This window comes from Vanacampus margaritifer, chromosome 18 (genome assembly GCF_051991255.1).
Source record: "Vanacampus margaritifer isolate UIUO_Vmar chromosome 18, RoL_Vmar_1.0, whole genome shotgun sequence".
In the NCBI taxonomy this organism is placed as follows: Eukaryota; Metazoa; Chordata; class Actinopteri; order Syngnathiformes; family Syngnathidae; genus Vanacampus; species Vanacampus margaritifer.
In genome coordinates this window covers 14407765-14425618 of record NC_135449.1, presented here as the reverse complement: position 1 = coordinate 14425618, position 17854 = coordinate 14407765, and the positions used below count along the sequence as shown (strand labels likewise).

General features: G+C 39.6%; 2 protein-coding genes across 3 annotated transcripts; both read right to left on the bottom strand.

The window, feature by feature from the left end:
• Positions 1 to 1770: 1770 nt before the first annotated feature.
• LOC144037930 (uncharacterized) lies at positions 1771 to 6624 on the bottom strand. Of its 2 annotated transcripts, none has more exons than XR_013289118.1 (3): positions 6300 to 6624; positions 3719 to 3769; positions 1771 to 3633 (listed from the first exon to the last, which is right to left on the bottom strand). XR_013289118.1 is itself a non-coding variant. In XM_077549817.1 (3 exons), exons 2-3 carry the CDS (start codon positions 3767 to 3769, stop codon positions 3367 to 3369), a joined length of 318 nt encoding a protein of 105 aa, XP_077405943.1. In that variant the 5' UTR covers positions 6312 to 6624; the 3' UTR covers positions 1771 to 3366. The 2 variants fall into 2 exon arrangements, 1 of the variants encoding a protein (XP_077405943.1); XM_077549817.1 differs by having other exon boundaries at positions 6312 to 6624.
• A 2479-nt stretch (positions 6625 to 9103) lies between these two features.
• LOC144037923 (uncharacterized) lies at positions 9104 to 15252 on the bottom strand. Its single transcript, XM_077549811.1, has 2 exons — positions 14822 to 15252; positions 9104 to 11183 (listed from the first exon to the last, which is right to left on the bottom strand). Exons 1-2 carry the CDS (start codon positions 14925 to 14927, stop codon positions 9580 to 9582), a joined length of 1710 nt encoding a protein of 569 aa, XP_077405937.1. The 5' UTR covers positions 14928 to 15252; the 3' UTR covers positions 9104 to 9579.
• Positions 15253 to 17854: the final 2602 nt, after the last annotated feature.

The window sequence follows — 17854 nt, the reverse complement described above, 5'->3', positions numbered from 1 at the left end:
TTTCACGACATAAATGTCCTCCAAAGTGCTTATATTGTTCTTAGTGAGGGTGGCCATGAACATGCCTTTTACATTTAGACGTGTGCCTCCTGGCCCCTTCAGTATTTTAAGTGGTTTTCCCAGTCTTCTGAATCAGCCACGGATGTAGAATGCTTCTGGGACTGCTGAGACATCTCCTCCAGTGTCAATTATAAACACTCAAATATGGTTGTCCACATTTATTTCTGACGTCCATGGGCTGGCCTTTGTATCAGCTGACACTGAGCCCAAGAATACAACTTCACTTGCATCATCATCCGATTGCGTAGCCGCACTCACTTCGTCTATTTTTTTAACATTGCTTTTCTTGCTGGGCAGTGTTGCAGACTATGTCTTTTTGCATATCCACAACATTTGCATTGTGTCTGTCTGTCCTGCGGTGCTTTCTTTTACGACTGTCCATATGTTTTGTTTTGTTTGTGCCGCACGGTGCCGCATTGCCGCGCGTGCACACGGTCAAGCTGTGCGTTAGCGATGTCTACTTTAAAGTTAGACTTTTAACATTTCTTGTTGCTTCTTAACCTGCTCACTTTGTTGAGCTCTGTTAATTGCTTTCTCTAGCGTCAATTCAGGATCCATGTGCAATTGTTCTGATAAGCGTTTATCTCTCAAGCCAACTACAAATCTGTCTTTCACCATTTCATCATGCAGAGCTCCGTAACCACAGTACTCCGCGAGGCAATGTAGTGCCGTGTGAAAGCCATCAGCCAACTCACCCGCTTCTTGTCGTCGCTGATTAAACTTTGCCCTCTCAAAGATGACGTTTCTGTGAGCCACAAAGTGGGCATCTGACTCAGTTTTGACTTAAGACGTAGTCTCTGACTTCTGCTGTGTTTAGGTGGAAGGAAACAAATATATCCTCTGCTTCCTCCTCCATGGTATAGATAAGCGTATTCACTTGATTCTCTTCCGTTTGTGTCTCCAATCTGGACGCAATATACGAAATCTCTCAAAACGCTTTATCTATCTTGTCCACTCCTCTGCCTTGAAGGAGAATTTTTCCAGTGGTGAGACTTGAAACTGAGACATGTCGTCATCTGCACACTTGCTTGACCTTCCTCAACAGCCGTCCGCTCCTAACAGATACATTTTTCTTCTGACACAATGTCGAGTTAGTATAGTTAGTTATAGGAGGCAAAACGCAGGAACGACACACGTTGTTACAGGATCACTCCGCCATTTCCCCACTTCCCCACAGCAACACAGTTCCTTATGCAAGGTTATTACCAACATCGGTGTCCTTCCTGAAAATACCTGATTGAGAAATCACAAGGAAGATCTGACAACTTGGCCATTACAGCGCATGCAGTTTTGCTCATCTTGTCGGAGGGAGCTGCTTGGCGCACTTTTTATGAGTGCGGGGAAGCGTGCCCAGGTAAGGTCAATTGTAGGTGAATTTAATACATTTTGTTTTGGAAAGATGAATCTACCTCAGTTTTATGTTGCACTTTACATAATTGCATTTTTTTTTCGTTTATTGAGGTTTTGTATATGCCTCAATATTAACAGGTGCTAAAGGTGTCATGGTCTGTGTTTTGGTTTGGTTTATTGGTCATGCTTTTCTAATATGTCTTGTCAAGTTTTAGCATGTCCTCCTGTGCTTGTCTTGGAACTTTGTATTTTCCATCAGGATTTTGTTTTTAAAGTAAAGAAATAACTTCTTCTCTTTGAGAATTTATTAATATACCTTGTTGAAAGGAAAAATGAAATGATTCCAACAAAGGTTTTTAATTTCATCCAAAAAAAAGTATTTAATACCTCAATTGGAATGCCGTCAATACCTGGTGATTTCCCTGAAGAAAATGAATTAATTGCTTCTAGTAATTCCTGCTCTGTTATGTCACCCTCACAAAGTCTCCCGCAACAACAATCTGATTAGTATTAAAATAACTCAAGCATTTACTAATTTTACACACAAAAAAAGGGGGGTATTTGTATTAAGAGCATATATATTAGTTAAAATAATATGCAGATTTTTAATAGTTCTATCTACCACAATCCATCTACCTTCATTATTTTAAAGAAAAGAATGCAATAAATAATCTACGTTAATTTTAATCAAAATCATAACTCCTCTACTATTAAGTCCATGAATAAAATATATATTTCCTCCCCATTCAGATTTCCATTTTAGCTCATTTTCCAACCAAGAATGTGTTTCCTGCAAACAAACAATTTGAATATCCATCTTATCATTTAACCACGTGAAAATGTCATTCCTTTTAGAGATATTTGCTAAACCATTACAACTAAATGTTGCTATTCCAATAACTTGACTTCACATTGCATTTGGACAAATTCACATCTAAATTACAATGCCCTCTAACAAAACTATATCATAAGTACAAATTAACAACCAACTTTTCTCACCACACACATACACTTCAAAAAGTCCCTAAACTGGTAAAGAAAACAAAAAACATAAACCTGTAGTGCCCCTTCTCAAGCTCACCCACATATGACATTTTTGTCCGAGGAGGTGCGAACCCAGCAAAGGTCCCATCAACATCACTCATAGGCCAGCTCGGAGGGGCACATGACTGGAAGCCGGTGATAGATCTGCACAAAAAGTCGACTTTGTGGGCAAATCAACCATCTCAAAGACTTGGGAATTCAAGGCCAAACCATAAAGGCCCGCTCAGGTGCAGCAGAGGAGGCAAGTCAGTGGCTCTGGGTCAAGAGGCAAGACACCTCCTGGGCCCCAAAGGAGTGTTTTAGCACTTCTTTTGTTTTTGCACTTTTTTTGTACACTTTTTACTTACACTTTGCTAACACGTACACTTTTTGTATACTTTTCTAAATTATGACAATACTGAGAACACCAAATCCCTCAGGTGCTCATGAAAAATAAATATAATGGCAGCACTAAATGTGTAGCTTGGCATGTTGCACCTAATTTGTTCTGTTGATCAGTATTCTAGGTTTAGAGAAATAAAGATTTATTAAATCTAAATTTGTATTTTATTTTGGAGCTGGAAAAGGTCAATGTACTTTTTACTTTTTTAAGTACATTTTCAAATTGGTAGTTTTTTACTTTTACTTAAGTAAGGGACTGACTTCAGTACTTCTACTTTTATCAAAGCAGTTTTTTTGCACAAGTAACTACTTTTAAGTACTGAACACTCATACTTTTGACATTGTTGTTCAGTCTGGTTACATTTAGTATGACTCACTCTATAAATATTTTTTTAAAGTATGTCATCCATTGATACTGAAATAACTTTTGGTTTTTGGTAAACTCCTTAATAATTTTCAAATATGTATATTCATTCAAACATATTTTTTTTCTACACTCTTATTTTGTAGTTCTTGAACAGAAGCTGGTCTCTAACATAACTTTTTGCGAGCACTGGGGTTTGACTCAAAATAATTGTCAGCAAACTGGTTGGTGGCATCCGCAATGTGCTGCAGCAGCTCATTTGTGATGAACAGCTGCAGGAAGTCTGCTGGCTCGTCCGACTCCAGCTCTGTCGCAGCATCTAGTGGTCCTGGGGTTGCGGCGAAAGGGATGGATGCCTTTATGCTGCCATCCGGTTCGCTGCCAGCCCCAACCATCCCAGCCCCAACCATCCCCACGACTTCTAGGTGCACGACCTGTAAATTATAGAAACATAAACAATTGCGAATATTATATATTTTATTGCTGCAGTATGACATATAGTAGGCTACTTTTAATCACCTTTTTTTGCACCAACAGAGGAAGGCCAAGCTCTCTGGCTGGTGGATGCATCTGTAATTGATAAAAAAAAAAAAAAAAGTATAATTACCACAGTTTTTTGGGGGTTTTCTACAGATTTACATTTTCCCACCTCTCTCTAGAACTATAACTATGACAATACACAAGTCCGTCTATCAACCTAGCAATTCTGCACACATACCCCCATATATTTGTCCACTACATCTACAAGATGCACGTCCTGTACATGTATTATTAGTAGGGCTGGGACAAAATATCGTTTGGCAATGTATCGCGATACTACTTCATGTGTCATGTCTGGGAAGATCTGGCTTTGGTTGAGGGCCCTGAGTGGGTTCCCGCCCTTCCGCGGGTTGACCAATCCGGGTCCTCAGCCACTTGTGCCTGGCCCAAGGTGTGGCTAATTACCAAATTAGTGTGGGTGTATTTAGTTCCCGGGTGGTGATCAGCCCGTGTAGGATCATTGCCGCTTGTCACGGTCACCCCCGGAGTTCTGTCTGTCATTTTGATTTTGTACCTTTTCAGTTCCTTGTTTATTTTATGCTAACCAGTACCCTGGTTAGTGTTTGTGGTGAAATAAAGCACGCCAGTCTCGCCTGCACTCCTGCTGTGGTTCTCCTGCCTCCCTGCATTTTGGGTCCTCCACCTCACACGCCGACAGACATCATGCCGCTCCGTGACCACACCGTGACCACACCGTGACCACACCGTGACCACACCGTGACCACACCGTGACCACACCGTGACCACACCATTGATCCATTAATTGGTATCACGATACTTAATTGATACCATACATTGCCGTGCAGTGCAATCGCCGTGCAGCGCAGCTGCATTACAAGTAGCCAGCCATATGTTAATCTGCTAATCCCAGAGGGGGAGCAGCATTGCACCACCAAAGTTTATAGGCAACTCAAAAAAGAGATGAACAAGAATGTAGCCTACTGGATATTAGCTAATATGTTCGCCTTGGACCGGGAACAACCAAAGACAAATTTGTCATCTGTTTTTTCATGACACATTCTTTTTTTCACACACTCATCATAAAGGTCACCCTGGGATTACACCGCATGTGTGTGCGTTGCGTCTCTGCTCCGCTGCGTCTTGACTGCGTGCTTCAGACATGTCAATTTTATGGACAAAACTCACCGGCTGCGCACAGCTGCGGTCCGACGTGATCGTGCGCGATAATGTGGCATTAAAAACAACGATAAACACACTTTTGTCTGTGCTCAACAGAGAAGCACAAATAAAGGTGGACTGGAACCTTTGATTTAACCTAACCTAATTTAATTTAACCTTTTTTTTCCTGCCTTTTTTGGGGGGGTTATCCGATGTGCTGTGTCATATTATTATACAGACGCTCCCCTACTTACGAACATTCGAGTTACGAACAACGGTACATACGAACATGTCTGCGCGCATGTCAAAAAATGTTCGGAAAGAGATGCTGTAAATTAGATTTTGGATTGCGCACCTTTTTCCGAGTACTGTAGTGCTTCTTTCCGCCGCTAATACCGACGCTTGGCGCTGTGAGAGCTCACCCAGCATTGGAGGCTCAGCAACGTGTCGAGAAGGAGGAAGAAGAAGAAACGCCTGTCGCTCATAGATAAAGCCATATTATTTATTTATTTATTTATTTATTATTTGAACAAACTGATAGAATGGAAACGAATCAGATGCGCCGATGGAGCGGAGACGCAACGCACACCAAGCCGGTGTAATCCCGGGGTCAGGATCCAAATACGGCTCATACTTGTCATCCTCAAAATCGGTGTAATTGTCATCATCTGTATAGACGCTCCCCTACTTACGAACATTCGAGTTACGAACAACGGTACATACGAAAATGTCTGCGCGCATGCGCGCATGTCAAAAAATGTTCGGAAAGAGATGCTGTAAGTTAGATTTTTTATTGCGCACCTTTTTCCGAGTACTGTAGTGCTTCTTTCCGCCGCTAATACCGACGCTTGGCGCTGTGAGAGCTCACCCAGCATTGGAGGCTCAGCAACGTGTCGAGGAGGAGGAAGAAGAAGAAACGCCTGTCGCTCATAGATAAAGCCATCGCACTCTTCGAGCAGCAAGACCCAAATATTGAACGTTGCACAAAGGTTGCAAATCAATTGAATGATGCCATACAGTGCTCCCGCATCATTTATGATGAAAAAAGAAGAAAACTGTGCAATCGTCGTTAGATCGCTTCTTTCGGCCAGTTTCTAGTAAATCCTCCAAGGAAGATACTCATCAACCCTCATCTTCTTCTCCGCGACCCTCAACTTCTTCCTACATTGAAGTTACGGAGGAGGAAGTAACTTTTGAAGCAGATTCCAGCGACGACGAAGAACCTCTCATGATATAAAATCCTCCTCTTCCTCCATCAAATCCTTAAGCATCGAGTACATCTTCCAAAAGTAAGTTAAACTTCATTTTATTTATCTTATTACGTACATGTACATACTGTGTGTGTCTCTCGCTCTCTCTCTCTAACATATGTAGTACAGTACTGTACGTATTCTCTTTAAACATAAATTATAATACAAAATATAGCACTGAAGCAACTTACGAACAAATTCACCTTACGAACGATCGCTCGGAACGTAACTCGTTCGTAAGTTGGGGAGCGTCTGTAGTCTTCTTCGCTTGATGTGACCGGCGGAGCGTCGCTCAACAGCTGCTCGACGCGTTAATTTGTTGAACGAAACGTCATTCTTTGGCAATTGATCGCCACCATCATCCTTTGACGAGGATGCTTTTTCAGCCGAAAAGCACTCATTCAGTGTTAACAGTTTTTTCTGTAACTTCTGTCCATCGCTCGCACTCTACTTTCTCCCTCCGCTGCCTCCAAGGTACTCCACCACGCTAATCCACCACATCAACTCCTAAATTACTGCTTCTCTTCTTCTACAACATAATCCTTGCGTGATCATGGCTGGTTTAATAGTTGTTGCCACCTACTGGCCGTTGTTAACATCGCAGTCAAACCTGATCCTTCACTCAGAAGCTGCGTCAGACCCTCCTGTACACTCTTGCATTAAAAAAAAAAAAAACGCTTATGACGTATGGATACGTCATGTGTATGCGTCGACTGACACTTATGACTTATCGCTACGTCATATGTATTGAAAGAGTTAAAGGAAACTAGGGATGGCTCAATACCACTTTTTCCTACCTGATACTGATATCAATACTGCAGCCTTGATCCAAAACCAATCCGATTATTTTTGTCACCCGAAAAGTTAATAATTAAACATAAATGTAATCTGCTTGAAACTGACATCTAAAAACTAAACGCTCAACCAACGTTCAACAACTTTTCAGGTCCACTACATATGTAACTACATATAAATACTGTATATATATCTCAGGGCTGGGACAATCCACTCCTGTCACGATCCAATCCGAATCCCGATACCTTGGTGGCGATCCGATACGCATTGTGATACTTTTTTCTTTTCTTTTTTAAAATTTTATTTTTGGCCATTTAGGGGGGTGGTACTTAAATATTAATGTTATTAACCTTAAAATATGTACAGTATTCAAAAAAGGGATCATCCTGCCAGGATGGCCCATTTTTCACTGAAACTCATTGTTTGTTTATTCAGTAAAGTGATATTAGCATGCATTTTCAATTTCATCTGCAGCCATGCTTTATACATTAATGTTGTTGTTTTTTAAACTGCACCTACTTTGTATGGGGCATTCCAGGGATTGGAAACACATATTACAGGGGGTGGGAGGGAATCGGTTTGTGTTTTTGATTTTGTTGTTTGTTCTTTTTCTTTCTTTTTTTATGTGAAGCACCTTGTGTTGCTTTCAAAGTATGAAAGGTGCTATAGAAACAAATATTTGATTGATTGATTCATCAACACTTCGAAGCCTCTTTCGCTGAGTTTAACCATATAACTAAAAAGTAGGGGGGCCAGCGGGCACCACGCGGTTGCAAGTGGAGGACGGTATGGCGGCTCGGCCTAGGGGGCCACCTTGAAACCTGGACGAGGCGACCGCCTCCTCCCGCTGACCTGAGATCAGACGAGATGACCTGCTGAATTTAAGCACATTACTAAAAGGAGAGGAAAAGAAACTAACCGGTTAGCGGCGAGAAAAGAGGAAAAGTGACATTTATCTTTGGCTGTTCCCGGTCCGAGGCGAACATATTAGCTAATAGTTAGTAGGCTACACTCTTGTTCATCTCTTTTTTCGAGTTGCCTCTAAACTGCGGTGGCCTCAAATACTGTCTGCAGCATGAATGGCATTGCACATTAGAATCAGTTTTCAACTGCCTTACCAAGATAAATTATACACTACACTCAATCTTGTACTACTCCACGGTGATTTGCTCGGGAAAGGCGTGACATTCTGTGCAATACTTCGATCTGATTGGACGATGCGGCATTGTGCACGTTTGTTTTGACCAATCACGGCTACGGATGAAAATGTCATCTTTGTTCTCGTCGAAAGGGGGGGAGCACGGATATCTTTACCAGCTAAAAATGCATGAAGCGCCACTCACTGTTCAACATTCAACGAGGAAACGGTGAGTAATTCTGCAAGACAGCATTAATGCAGCGTCCATTTGTCCATGTTAGGTTTGTTTGTTTGCCCGCCCCAGCGTTGGCGCTGGCGTCCTGGTTTCGTCACAGCGGCATATCACTAATAGAACAACTGCTTTTTTCCCACATGTCCCCCCCCCAAAAAAAAAAAATTTAACTAGAGCTGCAAGCAGCTATAAAGGGCCCTCACAGCCCGGGCAACTTTGGAGTACTTGCACGCTGGGGTACATTGGAATTTGAATGTTTTTGAAAATTTCACAATAAACCTTTGCATATGGATTTTTTTTTTGGGGGGGGGGGGCAAGCCTGATGTGCTTTCCAAATTTCACAAGTTTCTTGGCAAACGGCGTGCATCCACAGCAACAGCATTCGGCAAGTAAAAAGTGTTGCTTTTACTTTTCATCTGGAACATCTTTAGTAACACCCACAGATTCAAATCAACTGGATAAGAGTTCTTTAAAATGTGACCTCTATAGTAGGCCAAAAATGGGGCACAAATTGAAAGTAAATCCAAAATGGTGGACTTTCTGTTGGGTTTTACATATGGCTCCAAAACTTTTTGGTAGGTCTTGGACTGTTTCATATTTTTGCATGAGCCATGCTAAAATGTGTACCAAAATTTAAAAATATTGTGTAATAAATAATGTTGAGATTTTGACATTTGTTACCCTTTTTACAGTAATTTGAATAACTGAACAATCTTTTATCCTTAACTTTTGATTTCAAAACAAGTAATCCATCAAGTCAACTGGCATGGCAGCTTCAGAGTGCCACCTTTTCAGTCGAGTGTGTGTGCACGTCATAGAGAGAAAAGGCATGCGAAGAGCAGTACTTTATTCAGGATCATAATCAGGTACACTTTTTTCTTTTATCTCACCACAATGAATCAAAGTTTCTCCAAAGTCAATTTCAATCAATCATTCACTTACTGGATATGAACTACACACACAAAAACAGGACAAACTATATACAACGCTTGTAAATTATTTAAAATCGCTGTCATTGTAATTAACTTTAATATTAAACATAGAAAATGTAATATAAAAGGGTATATATAAGGCACAGTGCATATGAACGGGCATTTACATGTAAACATGCCAGATTGTAGCCGTCAGATAATCTGCAGCCCCTTGTCAGGTTGATGTAACGTTTTAGAAACAAATTCAATTTCAAAATAGGCTAAGTCAAGACACATACAAGTACACAAATCATTTGCTCATTCAGCATCAGTCCTGATTTCTGCACCATTTTAAATGTATTTTTTTTTTTTAAATGAGATCATATCAAGCTTCATTAATCACCGCTATTCTCACCAGCACACTTGTGCCTCTTAGCTTTAGCCTTACTTGGGAATCTTTGATCACAATCTGAGCAGGCAAAAGGTTGGTCACCAGTGTGGGTTCTTGTGTGTCTTTTTAAGCTTGCCCTGTGAGCAAAATTTTGGCCACAAACACAGCAGGCAAAAGGCTTCTCTCCAGCGTGGGTTATTGTGTGTTTTATTAAATTTTCCTTCTCTAAAAAACTTTGACCACAAACTGAGCAGGCAAAAGGCTTCTCTGCAGTGTGGGTTCTTGTGTGAGTTGTTAAGGTTTGCTTCACAGCAAATTTTTTACCACAAACTGAGCACGTAAAAGGCTTCTCTCCAGTGTGGGTTCTTGTGTGTATTTTTAAGTTTCCCTTCTGAGCAAAATTTTGACCACAAACTGAGCAGGTAAAAGGCTTCTCTCCAGTGTGGGTTCGTGTGTGTATTTTTAAGTATCCCTTCTGAGAAAAATTTTGACCACAAACTGAGCAGTTAAAAGGTTTGTCACCAGTGTGTGTTCTTGCATGTATTTTTAAGTTTCCCTTCTGGGCAAAATTTTGACAACAAATTGAGCAGTTAAAAGGTTTGTCACCAGTGTGCGTTCTTGTGTGTATTTGTAAGTGTCCTTTCTGAGCAAAATTTTGACCACAAACTGGGCAGTTAAAAGGTTTGTCAACAGTGTGGGTTCTTGTGTGTTGTTTTAAGTTTCCCTTTTCAGAGAAACCTTGACCACAAACTGAACAAGCAAAAGGTTTCTCACCAGTGTGGGTTCTTGTGTGTATTTTTAACCTTCCCTTCCGTGAAAATTTTTGACCACAAACTGAGCACGTAAAAGGCTTCTCACCAGTGTGGGTTCTTGTGTGTATTTTTAAGCTTCCCTTCAGAGAAAATTTTTGACCACAAACTGAGCAGTTAAAAGGTTTGTCACCAGTGTGGGTTCTAGTGTGTTTTTTTAAGTTTCCCTTGTGAGAAAAATTTTGACCACAAACTGAGCACGTAAAAGGCTTCTCTCCAGTGTGGGTTCTTGTGTGTATTTTTAAGCTTCCCTTTGTAGAAAAACTGTGACCACAAACTGAGCAGTTAAAAGGTTTGTCACCAGTGTGGCCAATCACGTGTTTTCTTAATTGATGCTTGTAGCCAAAGGTTTTTCCACACTGAGAACATTTCCAAGGTTTGCTGTCAGTGTGACATGTCCCATCACCGTCAGACTGTTCATAGTCATTAGTGTGAGGAGATTGTAAAGTGTCTTCATCATCTGACATTGGAGCTATCCAGTTGTCTGCTTGTGATCTTCCACGGTGGTCATCATCATCTTCTGTTTTTATTTGTTGTTTTGAGCTGCTGCTTGGAGGCTCCACCCCTTTGTTCTCTTCATATTGACATTCATCTTCAATCTTCAAATGGACACCAGTCACAGGCAACTCAGTGAAATCCTCCTCCTCTTTAATGTATGGTGGCAGCTGCTCCTCTTTTTTTATGTTGGGTTGCTGTGGCTGCTCCTCTTCTTTAACTTGAAGAGCCTCCATGTCCTCCTCTTTTACGCCAGGGAACTCTGGCTCCTCCCGTTCAGGACAAAGATATTTTTCACTGACGTCTGCAGGACACAAGATACACAATTACACATGGTTTGGTAAAGTTACTTTATTGTGATGTTACGTATTTTATCTTTAAGATGATCACTTGGGCGACAGGAGTGAAAGAATAACAAAGCTGGCAAATGTTACGTATTGTCTGTATTTAGCTCCAGTAATCACTTAACATATTTCTGTAACCCTTGTAACACTGATTGTGACTGACTGACTGATTTTTAAAATTAATTAATCGCACAATTTTCCGCAATTAATCATGATTAATCACATTTTCCTACTAATGCTTCTACTTTTTCCGGCAAATCTTGTAACAGACATTTTTACTTGAGCAAAATTTTGGAAATATTGTAAAATCATCTAAATAAAGTATATTGAGAATCAAAGACTGTTCTAATGGCTTTCTTTGATTCTTGAATAGAAAGGATACGTCTGTAAAATACAAATGTTAAAACAAAACAATCAAAATGGACTCAAACAATTCTCAGAACTTCTCACAGGTTTAGTTCTGCTCACGAGCACCTCACTCCAGCAGCATTGGATAACGAGCAAATTTGAACAAGGATTTTGGCTCTGAGATGATACAGCTAATATGCTAGTTGAATTTGGCTCTGCAAAGCACGCAAATTATTTTAGAGTTCTCCAGCAAGCAACAAGCAAGCAAATCAGAAAGTAAAACTACCTATAGTCCATATTTGTTCATATTCCCGCCAGTAACTTTTTTCTTTAACGCTTTAATGAAAATTTTATATATATATAAAGGCCGTCAAATTTATTGCTTTAATATCATGCTAACTTAAAGTGACTTTAACGGCACCAATTTTTTTTAACGCTTGATTGATTATTCTGATAAAAAATGTAATAGTTTGACAGCTCCAATTAACTCTTTTACTGCCAAAGACGTTAAATGATGTTCTGCAAAAACCTACGGAGGAGCGCCAAAGACGTTAAAAGACGTCCTCCCATTTTTTTTTTTTTTTTTTGAAACGGGTGCTGGGAAGTCTTGCGGAGCTGTCCTGAAAGTTTTAAGCAGGTCTCATGAGCCTAATGACTATTTTTGGCCCCTAGAGGGCAGCGATTACTCTCTTTTGACAAGATCGGGTGGGCGTCAGTAGAGGCGGAGCTAGAGCGTCGAGCAGGAGATCAGAATGGAAAACAAAGGAAAAATGGCGGCCGGTCGCGAGGAGCTCACGCCAGAGCCGTTTTTTTTTCAAAGACCAAAAGCATCGCTAAAAGAGCACATTGTTGACGACGATGATCATCATCGATGATGAAGATGATGGTGACTCCGTGGTTGGAAAGCATTGACGCGGCAGTAGAAGACGTTAGATGGAGCTAGATGGAGGAGGGAACGGGCAATGGCGAGCGTTTGCAAGCAGCTCTACACTTACAAGACAAAAGGCATCGACCAACGCTAAAAGAGTACATTGATGACGACGATGGTCATCATCGATGATGATGAAGGTGAATCCGAGCTTGACGGCGAAATTGGAACCGCTGACGCGGCGGTTATGACGGTGTCGTAACGCAGAGCGCAACCGAGCACGCGCAGGCGGACGTTCGATCGGACGACGGAGAGTGCCCCGAGTCCAATGCATATTCATCGGAGGAAGTGTGTACAGTCTGCTACTTGCTTTTTATTCCCCGGAAAAAAAGGCCGTCAAGAAAGTGTAACGTTTGCACGCAAAACGGACCAATGCGAAAGTGAAAGTAAACTGTGTGCGAGTCCTGGCGTCTCCTTGTACGCAGGAGAGCGTTACAAAAAGAAAAACTGTATTTGAAACATCCACATAACTGTAAATAGTACCACAGTTGCACACATTTGTAAATAGTTTGCGAAATTGTTTTGTCAAATTGTTACACTGTTGAATGGAAATAAACGTATTTTGCAATCTGAAAACACTTTTTCATTGTTGGTGGTGGTGTATTACAGAAGTAAAGCACTATTTAGGTGTTTGTGGCATCATTCATGGACAAAAAGAAGTGTACAATTCACTAGAGTGCATGAAATAACATCGTTTCACAAAAAGCTCTTTTTCTCCGTTTTTTGTTTCAAAACAGAGAATTTCGGTGAAAGTAACCATTTTCTATTGTTGATTACTGAAGAACGGAATAAGGTAGAAACAAACTTTTTTTTTCTGATGAAAGATGAGAGTCCAATCTTTCATTTGGTAGGATGTGTGTTTCCATAGTCCAAACACAACATTTTCTGTGGACCTTGAAAGATCACTCAAAATGCTTAAATCGGCTGGCACTGGCGACAACCCGTTTTTGAAAACGTCTGGCAGTCAAAGAGTTAATTGTCACTTTGTTGCCTCAATTTATTTAAGTAGATAATGATCAGACTTTATACAGTGCAGTTAAGAGCGCTAAGACATAATTATGCTGACATTGTATTGTACGGCGCCTGTTGCCATTGTTTAACGGTGACTGCTAGTTAACAGCGAGCTACCAGCACCAAGCTAGCCACTCTAACTAGCAGCGTTAAAGTGATCCAGCTGTCTGATTACTTTTCAAAGGCATAAATACTGCAGCCCGTAGACAGCTTGTGACTGTGAGGATTAACGGTTCAGAAAATGGATCGATGGACTGTGCACAGTTTGATGCTGACAGCCTGACTAATTTCCCGTTCCTACAACAAACTAATAACAAACTAGGCTTACTCAAATGTGCTATTTATTTTGCCGATAAAATCGCTATTGTGGGTCTGACGTCACTTAAGTTCCATTGACCAAAATCTATGGGGAGAGATTTGTCTAAAATCTCACTGTTTCAAAGGAAAATAGTTTGCTGACGAGCACAGTTTAAGTAAAAAAAATAAAAATAAAAAGTTTATCATGTGTTTTTTGTCTTTAACCAAGAAAGTATATACAGGTATATTTTTATTTCTATCCAAATACACGATTATTCGCTGGAATTAGGATATCAGAATACCAAAATATTCGATAGCTGCAACCCTAATAATATTAATTTTGAGTTGTTTTGAGGCACGTCCACACGAGTTCTTTCACCACACACCCCTGTCAAAATTAGGCTTGCACCCCACAAGCCATACACGCTGGACCCTAACTTCAAATTTTTGCTAACATTTATTATTATTATTATTATTATTACTATAAATTCTGTTTGGTCCAAAAATAACTTACATAATTATAGTGTTTCAAATTATTTTTATTTGTCTTGATATTTTCTAGTTTTGAACAAAAAAATTATCATTTGAATAATCGTGATTTCAACTATTACCAAAATAATTGTGATTATTATTTTTTCCATAATCGAGCAGCCCTAACTGATATTGTAGGAAACAAAAGTAAATTGTACATAATCATTTGCATACATCTTGTTAAAAAGAGAGAGAGGAGAAACTGCTTTTAGCTGTGTACAAGTAACACACTCACAGTGATGTGAAAATTTAACAAGTGGTTCTGAGAAATTCAATTGTGTGAAGCGTTTTTCATTGTCCACAAAAAGCGCTGTATAAAACTGATCCATTATTAATAATTCTGATCTGAGAAATGTACCAAAGACACTGATAAAAACTGTAAATTAACAAAGTGCCTGAATGAAGATTAGTTTCAAAATAAATACAGACATATTGTTGAAAAGTATTGCTCAATCAAGTGACAATAAACTCTATTCAACACACCTCGAGACTGCTTGCAAACAGCATCCAGCAGTTGACGTTGACGCTCGTTCTCCTCTTGTGCTCCACAAAGCTCCTCTTCGTACTTAACATTCGTTCTTGCGAACATTTTCACACGATATTCCCGAAACTTTACGGTCACACTTGACGTCTACTTTTTTGGCGGCTAGCAAGCTAAGCTAAACTAGGCAAAGCTAAGCTACGATAAACAGGGCCGAGAGATTTCGACGAGCACTGACTGATACGAATTTAACCAGACACGGAATGTAGCAGTTATGTTTTGACTTCAATAAAGTAGTGACGGAGGCACAGTGTCGATTTTTAAATTCGTTCAGTAAAAATTCAGGAGAAATTATGCAGTGAACGGCGTGTGGCTATGTAAAAGCAGCCTGGAATGGACTATCTCTTGTCACATGAAATCTACGGCAAAACCAGTTGGACAAATTTCGTGTCACGAAAACATACTAATTTTATAAATTACCACGTTTAAATTTGGATCAATTTGGAAAATAAAAAAGTAAATATTCAAACTGCATTTGGACGATTAAGAAAATTGTTTAGTTCCTGTTCATTGTTGTAAACTCGTCATTTTCTGACAACATAGTTCATCAGTGTGCAGCGTATCATTGATTTTTTTTATTTTTTAATGGATATCCGTTTGAATGTACGGAAGCGTAGAGCTGCCAATGTGGAGTAAACATTTGTGGTTGGCGAGTACGTTAGAACGTACTTGCGAATATGTTAGAACGTACTCACAATTACATTAGAACTTATTTAAATATGTTCAAATATGTACAAACATACTTGCAAATACGTTTGAACGTACTCGCAAATACGTTCGACCATACTTGTAGGCTAAATGCTACAAAGTTAGCATACTTTCCATAATGCCACGTGGTATTATTAGCGCATGTGCAAGTGTTGTTAGGCATTTGGGCCACATTATCAATTTGTTTGAAAATTAAGTAGAAAAAACATTGTTTATTTGTAACGTTTACGATTTATTATGTTTGTAGTGCATGATTAAAGGTTTGTCATTTTTCACCCCACAATGCAACGGGGTATTTGCGCACACACAACTGTACTTCATGAAGGCAAAAGTGGACAGGAGCCTCACCGACAGTGAAAAATAAGTCAGTAAACATAGTTTATTCCTCATTTTTGTGGCTTTATTATGTCTGCATTGCATTATTTTCGATTTGTTGAAACATAGTGATGGGCAAGTGAAACTTTTTGAACACTCGAAGCTTTCCCTCAAATTGGTTTCCCCCAGTTGTTGTCCCAGGTCTTGGGATGATACATGCCAAGTTAGAAGTAAATCGGATGAAAACTGTTGGCAAATGGGCAAAAAAAATGATCACAGTGAATGTGCAAAAATGGGCCAAAATTGGACATTCAAAAATTCATAGCTCACTTCCTGTACATTTTAGGATATAGCTTCCACTGACTTTTTTGTGTGTCTCGATTCACGTGCCTGCCAATTTTTGTAGCCCTCGGTCAAACGTGCTGGGATTGGTGCATATTTTTCCACGCTAGGGGGCGCTATATGTTGCTATGTTGTTATGTCAACTTCATAATATAACATTTTTCGCCGAACCCGAGGAGTGTGCAACGTTTGTTGAGTTTTCGTAAATATTTAGGTCCCCAAAAATGAGATTGTTTACAAAGAAGAAGAACGAAAAAATAGGGCCCTCGCACTGCAGTAGCTGCTCGGCCCCTAATAATGAGGCATTGATTGCATGTAAACTGAGGTAATGGGGACTGTGCTTATGGATACTGAATTGATGGGGATTGTATTTATGAGTACTGATAGTTGTTATGATAGATGAATAGTTAACAAATCTGATTGTTGTACTTCAATTGCTTAGCGCACAACAAGCACTTCACCTTGCAATACAAATTACGTGAATTTTCAAAGTAACGCGTCATTTCATTAGTGTTGCCAAACCGAGGATAAGTTGGGTTTTTTTCAGCTGCCGGCAAAACAAAAAAAAAAGAAGCAAATTTGCGACGCTCAAAAATTTACTGACACACAACTTTAGCGGAGAAGCATTGCGTATGGAGGTAAATATGGTGCAAAAGTAACTTGTACCTGTAAAAAAATGTTTTAGTTGTATTAAAAAAAAATTGTACCTGTAGAAAAAAGTATAAATTTGTATCTGTACAAGTCGTGATTTGTACCTGTAAAAAAAAAACAATTCTATCTGTAAAAAAACAATTGTACTTGTAATTAACAACATGAAATGAGCTAGCTAGCACCGGATTACGAACTATGAGCGTACAATAAATCTTACCTTGATACTAAAACTTCTTTCTTTCTGCCCACTTTGAGTGCTCTGCATGTCAACCAACATTTAAGCTGTTCCACACGGTGTTTGTATATTGAACCATGTTGAAATTTTCACGCCTGGGACGTCCTATTTTTCCAAAATGACGCGTAAACTGGTGTGGCTACTCTGTTTGGAATTTTGGGCTTGTGCATATTAATGATAAAAACGTGGCGTCATTTGAGATCAACCTCTTCTTCTACGAGTACAAATCACGGAGCTCTACAAGTACAAATCAGTTTTGCACCATCTGTAGCGAGAGATTTGGTGCAAAAGTCAAGTGACTAGACAGCAGCAGAAAAAACACTTGTGACACCTAGTAGCGACTTCTTTGACTACAAGTTGTCATATCTACAGGTACAAATCACGACTTTTACAGATACAAATGTACAATTTTTTTTTTACAGATACAATTTTTTTTTTACAGATACAATTTTTTTTTTACAGGTACATTTTTTTTTAATAGGTACAAATCACGACTTTTACAGATACAAATGTATCCTTTTTTCTTCAGTCACAATTTTTGTTTTAATACAACAACAAAAAAATTTTTTTACAGGTACAAGTTACTTTTGCACCATATTTACCTGCATAATTGCGCTTTATATGCTGTGTGAAACTCTGCCAAAGTCGAACCACTTCCTGAACCCATGAAGTGTCATATGTCATCGGTGACGTCATTTGCCCGGAATGAATCACACCTCGACAC

Bases quoted from the DNA above. Each gene is read 5' to 3' on its own strand.
- LOC144037930 (XM_077549817.1), bottom strand. From the start codon at position 3,769: ATGCATCCACCAGCCAGAGAGCTTGGCCTTCCTCTGTTGGTGCAAAAA. The intron at 3,634-3,718 runs GTGATTAAAAGT...TATAATTTACAG, and splicing joins CTCTGTTGGTGCAAAAAAAG to GTCGTGCACCTAGAAGTCGT.
- LOC144037923 (XM_077549811.1), bottom strand. From the start codon at position 14,927: ATGTTCGCAAGAACGAATGTTAAGTACGAAGAGGAGCTTTGTGGAGCA. The intron at 11,184-14,821 runs GTGTGTTGAATA...TGTGTCCTGCAG, and splicing joins TGTTTGCAAGCAGTCTCGAG to ACGTCAGTGAAAAATATCTT.